This window comes from Poecilia latipinna, unplaced genomic scaffold (assembly GCF_001443285.1).
Source record: "Poecilia latipinna isolate Pla-1442-1.1 unplaced genomic scaffold, P_latipinna-1.0 Scaffold709, whole genome shotgun sequence".
NCBI classification, from domain to species: Eukaryota; Metazoa; Chordata; class Actinopteri; order Cyprinodontiformes; family Poeciliidae; genus Poecilia; species Poecilia latipinna.
Genome location: NW_015113325.1, coordinates 273,878 through 281,623, shown reverse-complemented (window position 1 = coordinate 281,623; position 7,746 = coordinate 273,878). Strand labels below are relative to the sequence as shown.

Sequence of the window (7,746 nt, the reverse complement as noted above, 5' to 3'; positions counted from 1 at the left end):
CTTCACGCAGAATGAGGGGAGCTTCATTATCCACGCCGGGAAATCCATTCTGCTCACTGCATGGCGAGCGGCGCTTCTTCCCCTCGACTGTGTGCAGCTGATAAACAAACATCCACACCTTCTTATCTGAACATTAGCGTTCTCATTCCAGCGACACGACGACGACTGGAAGATGCAAACTGGGAGAGGTGATGCCATCTTCCATCAGATTACAGCGAGGTGATGCGGTCCGCTGCTCTTCGTCACCATCAGACAGGAATTTGGCAGCAATATACCTCCATAAAGACCTCAGCTCATCTGGACTATTTACGTGGTCAGACAATTGGGATAATACATCAATATTTATCGGTGAAAATTTACTCTTTTATGTCACAATTTACTATAATTCCAGCTTGAAGTTCAGTAAATCTGGTTCTGTTTTGATTCCTGTCATCCACTAGGGGGCAGTGCAGCAACTCAACATCCATCCACCATGTTGGGTTTCTTTTTCCATGTTGGGTTTCTTTCTCCATGTTGCGTTCTGCCATATTGGGTTCCTCCATGTTGGGTTCCTCCATGTTGGGTTCCGCCATGTTGGGTTTCTTTCTCCATGTTGGGTTTCTTTCTCCATGTTGGGTTTCTTTCTCCATGTTGGGTTCCTCCATGTTGGGTTTCGCTCCAGTTATGAACCTGCTTATTTGAACACAGATATTTACTGAAATTTACTCCAAAAACAACATTTAACTTTAGCGATTCCAGAGAAACAGCAAAAAGCAGATGAACCGGATATAATCCAGTAATAGACAGATCCATCTGCAGCGTTTAGACGGTGAGACTGAATAATTTCTGCATCTGGTAATAAACTCTGAGTTTTTAACAATAATAAAAATACATAAAACCATCTATGAAACTGTGATGCTCCAGCAGCCTGCAGCTCCCACAACCTGAAATGTGTTGCATAATTTCCCCAAATTAAGTCTGGGGAGTTGAGAACAATCCATCATGTGGGCCGGACCACCAGAACCTCTGAGGCGGGCTGGACCAGAGCCCTGCAGCTGAAGCGACACCTGGAACGCTGGGAACCGCTGACCTACATTGGATTTACATGAGGGGATTGCAAATGGAAGAGCTCGTTCTGCTCCTCTGTCGTCTGGAAGGGCATCTGAAAGACTTTCTGCTGAAACCTTTTCAATCCAACAGATCGGCTGCGTTTTGTTTCTGATGCTCAGATGCAAAAACGAGCTGCGCAGCAGAAAGCTGGTCTGAAAACAGACAAAGCCGACATGGCAGCCAGATTTAAATGTGGCTAAACCAAAGTCCTGCGCTGAGCTTTGGAGAACAAACTTCAAAATAAGAGCATGAATATAAACGACTGTCAACTGAAAGTTCACAAAGCAGAGCATTGTGAACTAAAGGAGTCGCTAAATGCGCTAAATGCTTTACTATAACGATGCTAAATAAAAAATTAGCCTTGATATTAGCGGATCGTTTTCACCAAAGCCCAAAGGATACGAGTAAAACCACAAACCGCAGAATTAAAAAGAGAAAGTTACTTTCAGAGAGCAACAGAAGTTAATTTGTGTTGAGCTAAAATTTTCCTTATTTTCTGGACATAAATCAAAATAACGATAATCATGAATATCTAAACATGACCTGAATTAGTGTCTTACTTTTTAAGTAAGACACTAATTCTTTTAAAAAAAATACTTTCTTCCTGCAGAGCAATAAATCAATATTCACAATGCAAAGCAACGGCCTGCTGAGGAACTACTGAAGCTTCAAGTTCCCCCACTGCGCCTCATAACGGCTTAAAGATGAAAACAATGCTGCGGTAAACAGTCATTTCTCCTGCTAGTGCTAAGCTAGTGCGTTTGCTTTGGTTGCGTTTACCCAGAATGCCCACTGTCTGCTTTTGGAGCGGTCTGTGGTCCTCTTGGTGTTCTGCACCAGAGTTCACTTTAACCGAACTCAGCCGAGGTTGGTAGGCGGACCAGTTTGATTAGCGTTCACACTTCCTCAAACGAACCGGACTTTCTAGACAAACGGACTGGAGTTGCATTATAAAAGGTGGGAATTCACTCAACATGTTCAGAATCCGGGTCTTTGTTGGAGAAACTCTGGTTACGGCAGAAACAAACCTGGAAATTCAATTATTTTATTTCAGATCTAGTTTCACAGGTTTCTAATCTGTTATTCCCATCACTGCTGCCCTCTAGTGGCCAGCCTGCATGTGGCAGCCTCTTGCAAATCACATCCATCCCCATCTCTAGTTTGCATGTTGAGTAAATTACATCCAGACTGGACAGGTCCTGCATGGTGACGAGCTGATTTCAGTTTTCATGTGAAACTGTTCAAAAGAAATCAGCTGCTAATATGAAGGCTGACATCTTGATCCTCTCACAGCAGCTGGAATAATCAATAACTCAGCGCAGACCTAATCTTTCAAATTGAACCATCAGTTTAAAGAAGTTGGCGCCACAGAAGCGGCTCGGCGGTCCCGGCGCTCCGGGTTCCTCTGAGTGGGGATGATTGGAGGAGGAGGAGGAGGAGACAGAGAGGGAGGTGCAGCAGGCAGAGGGAGGAGGAGGACGGCAGCCCAGTCTGCGCTCGGCTCAGGGAGACGAAGCCCCGCGTCCACCTGCTCCAGCTTTCAACAAGTGCAGACGAGACAAACGGAGCTTAAGAAGTGGATTTCCTCTCCAAACAAACGGCGAAACTCATCCTGCCTCGTCCCACCGGAGCTGGAAAACCAGAGGAACTCCAAACATTCCCGTCAAGAGGAGGAAGAAGCTTCAACTCGTTACGGTGAGCAACTTTAGACGATTTTCAATCATTTCAGAAACGTTTTGCTTCCTACAAATGATTCCCGAGTCTTACAACTGAATGAAGTTAAAGTCAAAGTGGTGAGATTTTAGTGTTTTACCTCCTGCAGAGTCAGAATAGGAGCTGCAGGACGCCCCGCTCCTGTTAGAAACCTTACAGTAGGAGCCGTTTGGATGAGGAGATCCTCGGCGGATGACCTCAGACTCAGCCAGGGTTCATTGTGAGAGCCGCTCCTGCAGGACAGAGCGAGTAAATTTAGTCTCTGGCTATTCTTATCTGGGAGGCGGCGGTCCTGGAGAGACGGGAGCGCTGCAGGGAGAGGAGGCGCTCGCTCCGTTCGGTCCAGCTGTGAAATCACGTAATTAGGACTCAGGCGAGGCATTACGCCCGGCCTAATTGAATGAGAGAACGCAGGTGATGACCTGCATGTAAGTCCGCCTGCTGCTTTATGAGATTTGGACGAATGGATTCATTCTCCTTAATCACATTATGCATTCTGCAAGCACTGTGGGATGCTATTAACTCTGCAGATTGAAAAAAAAACAACACAGGAGTTGAGTCTGGATTTAAATAATAACTGTTTTGTTTTCTTTCCAGAACACGACACGATGTTTGGAGTCCGGCGTTTTTCCTGGTGTTAATCTGGAGATTACAGCTTCCCACTGGAATATGTTCTGGTTGAAACATGCATCAAGAGACTGTTGGAATCAATTTTAATGGATTATCTCAAGATAAGAGTCCACAGTTCCACAAATGAGCTGCTGATTTTATCTGATGAGGGAGACCATCGGGCCGGATGATGAAGCCTTCTGCCTGACAGGACGTTGTGGAAGTCCCTGCTGAGTATGCAGGACGCTGCGAGGCCTCGGATGCTTGGCTTCGCCCTGCTGTGGGGCGCGATTCTCCTACATAACGCGTCCGTGGCGGCGTGTCCCTCCAGCTGCCACTGCATGGACAAGAACGGCTTGACGGTGGTCCAATGCATGTCCCGCAACCTGGAGAGGATCCCCCCAGACCTCCCCAGAGACACAGTCGTCCTGCTTCTGGCGGCCAACCACATCACCCACATCCCCAACCACGCCTTCAGAGAGCTGCACTACCTGCAGGAGCTGGACCTGTCCAACAACGACATCGAGACGGTGGACATGGGCGCCTTCCTGGGCGTCTCCGACAGCCTGCTGGTGCTGGACCTATCCAACAATCACATCCAGAGCGTCCCCAAGGAGGCGTTCGCCCGGCTGCGGGCCAAAATCAGCCTCTCCAACAACCCGTGGCACTGCGAGTGCACGCTGCAGGAGGTGCTGCGGGAGCTGCGGCTGGACCCGGAGACGGTCAACGAGGTGATCTGCCACACGGCGGTGCAGGAGGAGTACGCCGGCAAGCCCGTCATCCAGGTGCTGGACTCAGGGATCAACTTCTGCAACTTCCACCACAAGACGACCGACGTGGCCATGTTCGTCACCATGTTCGGCTGGTTCACCATGGTGATCGTATACGTGATCTACTACGTCAGACACAATCAGGAGGACGCCAGGAGGCACCTGGAGTACCTCAAGTCACTGCCCAGCAACTCTCAGATCAGCAAGGACTTTGACACCATCAGCACGGTTCTTTAACAGGAGACGACAGCTGAAGGAAGCGTCTAGATACGCCGCGATGGACGCAGAGTTCTGGGAAAACAGTCCTGGTGGGGTCACCACGAACCTTTTCGGGTTGGTTGAGTCTCCTGACATTTTCCACCAGTCATGATAAAGGCTCATAATCTCTGTTTGCAAACACAACATTCAAACCCACAGAGTATTTTACTTGGGTCACATTAATAATCCACTTTGATTCTTGGTGGAGGGAAAATCCAGAATCGATCTCAACCTGTGAGTTGAGGACTTTTCCCCGAGTAGCTGCAGGGTGTGAGGTTTTTAAAACAAATCAGTTGATATCAAACTGTTGTCACCTGGAGGTCCAGTAGACTCTGTTAGGAACCAGAACATCTGCTCCTCCTCCAGCTGCTGTGGTTCCGAGTCAAACCAACATGTTCCCCTCCTGGCCTGTGGGGGCGCTGCACCAAGAACCACTGAAGGAAACGACCCTAAAACCTCTGAAGAGGTCGTCTTTCTAACCTGTAAGAGCTGAACCAGCTCAGTACTTGGTGGAAGCTAATGCTACCTGTAAATTCAGCCATTTTGAGCAGTGAGCACTGCCAGGTAATATGTTGGATACCCTACAGCACTGAAACATTAGCTCAAGGAAAATATGCAGATGGCACAAGTTAGGAAAAAAAGTATTTTATTAAAGAACATAAAACTTTTTAGAAAACAACCTCCAGTCCACCTGATGGTCTGGCTGTCGACTCCAGGAACAAAAGCTCCAGGTGTCATTTCTCAGTGTGACGGCGAAAGCAGAAGCAGGGATGAGCTCAGAATCAAACTCTGCTGCAGCTGCAACTTCCCAGCAGGCGTGGAGCAGCTTTACTGTTATTATGGGATGCAACTCAGATCAACACTTTATCTGCCAGGGGCTCAAGCTGCATGAAGCAGTGCTTTAATCCAATACATTCCTTAATCTGAACAATTTATCTAATCCACTTTGCAACTATTATGTAAAAGTTCAGATTGGCTGCCAGTCTAATTTATCAAGCTGTTAGCTCATCAAGCTAGCACAGCATGGCTAACTAAGATCAGAAGGTATGAGGCAGCATTTATGCTAAAGGGTAATAATTACCGAACATATTAAAAGTTGATGTTTCTTTACATATCGAGTCAATTTTGAGTGATGTGTTTGCAAACGACACTTCATTGCACTTTATTGTTGCTTTTAAGTGAGAAACGTTTTGCAGGCGAGTGCTGATGAGGAGCAACATGTCAGGAAGATTAAATAATCTGATGACGACCTCAATGAAAATGTAAGAGCCGAAATAAATGCTGACGGTTCCTGAAAGAAGCTCAGACATTACAGCAAATGATTTGGGGAATTTATTGTGAATGAAACAGATTGTTGTGTTTTAGCTAACTCAGAAAGATGCTAATGCTTCAAAAACCAACATTTTCAATGTTTATCAGCTCTTATTCTGAAATATGACGAATAATCTCTGATTTCTAAACCAAGTTCAACCAAAATGTCTGCGTCATAACAGCTGGAGAAGAAAAGCACAAAATAAACCTTCCCATTAGTTGGGATGCATTTTTACTGAACACATTTCTGTTGATGCTGTGATGTGATTGAATCGTGGAAGTGGAGGGGAAGGCCGGAGTCTCCGGTCGCTTTGCTGCGGCTGATTTATGCCGCAGATGTCCCAAAGTCAAGGTGAAGACGATTTTACGAGCTACGCGCTAATTTATGGAGCCGCTCCAGACGCTAGCATAAAACAGCAAAGCTTGAAATAAAGCGGAGAGCTCTTAGAAACGAAGCTCCTCGTGTCCCGCTGGAGCCAACGGATCATTTACAAAAGCTAAAGTTTCCAGATTTTTTATTCTTTTTAATGCGTTTTGAAATCATTGAGATTTTTCATCGTTGGGTTTAGAGTAAATCCTAAACGTCTCAGAAACGTCTTTGCCAGGCTGGGATTTGACGTTTTAATGCTTTAATGTGTGGTAATATATACAAACGCTCTCCACAGCCTTGGACGTTTCCCAATGTATGAACCTGCTTAATTCCTGCATATCAAATATGTTGGACTTAGTGCATAAATTACAAGCAAACAGCTGCTGACCTGGACAACAGGAGGACATGATGATTCTTTTACAGCTGCCACTCTGGCCACTTTATCCGCCTAAGACTCCATTTCTTATTTTTTACTGCCAATATTCTGTGTCCTTGCAAGATTAATGTGGTTTTAGCTGCTGTTTTACTTCCATAAAGTGGAAATATATTTATTTAAATATAAATATGATTTGGAGTCTATGCAAAGGAAGGATTTATCTGTTGTAGCTGCAGAGATGAGCAGATGTTTGGATCTGAACCGTTAATTTTATCACATTGTAAAAAAAATTGATTTAGGAAAATGCCAGAAGAAAAGCTGGAAATCTAAAAAAAGTCATTCTGGTTGCTTCACCTGCTGCTCGTTTGGCTGCAGAACTTAAAATGTTCATGTTGAGTCCAGAAATGCTTCAACGGTCATTCTATGGAGGACTCATCCTGCCAAAATTACCAGGAAATATGGAAACAAATAAATGTCTTGAATAAATAATTAACAGTCCCTGAAGGATTTAAATTTGTTTCTCAATCAAAGTCACTGATTTTGTGACGTAACTTAGAAATATTTGCTATAATTTTTCCTCCACAATCGACGTATAGAAAAAAACAATCTGACGGATTGGGCACACAAACATTCATATTCTTTAATTTGTGCTACGTTCCACAGCAATCACGAAATTTAACTTGACATCAAGTAAAGCTGGTTTTATAAAGAAATGTTTAGATATTGATGACTAATTATGATTATTTATGCCCAGAAGAGAAGGGATGTTATTTCAACTTACCACAAATTATCTCTGATTTATTGATTAAACAAAATATGCAAATGAAAATGTGAATTAGTTGGAAAAAAGCCATCTGCTACACTCAGTGCTAATGCGCCAGTAGCAGAGCTAATTTTTTTTTTTTCTTAACATTGAAAACGTTTAGCGGGATTAGCTTCCACGATTAGCTACAGCAGTGGTTCCCAAACTTTTTCTTCTGCGCCCCCCCAGTGGTTTCCAAACATTTTCTGCGGCCCCTCCTCCCCCTATGGATTACAAATGACTGTCTGGTTGAAACGACGCGTGTGACGGGGGGGCATCGACTTTTTTGAAGTAAAATTAGAAGTAAATTAGAAGTAAAATAAAAAAAGATAAAATGGAAACAATATTAAAACTATAATAAATCAAATTCAGCAATAAATCAAACCACAGACGGCAGAGAACAAAATACGATACTTAGGGGCGTCAGAAAACACGCAAATTATGTCAA

The 7,746-nt window shown here is 44.5% G+C and overlaps 1 protein-coding gene across 1 annotated transcript; it reads left to right on the top strand.

Moving 5' to 3' along the window:
* Positions 1–1,862: 1,862 nt before the first annotated feature.
* lrrc3 (leucine rich repeat containing 3) lies at positions 1,863–7,082 on the top strand. The gene is made up of 2 exons (XM_015045152.1): positions 1,863–2,784; positions 3,400–7,082. Exon 2 carries the CDS (start codon positions 3,648–3,650, stop codon positions 4,416–4,418), a length of 771 nt encoding a protein of 256 aa, XP_014900638.1. The 5' UTR covers positions 1,863–2,784; positions 3,400–3,647; the 3' UTR covers positions 4,419–7,082.
* The last annotated feature ends 664 nt before the right edge of the window (positions 7,083–7,746 follow it).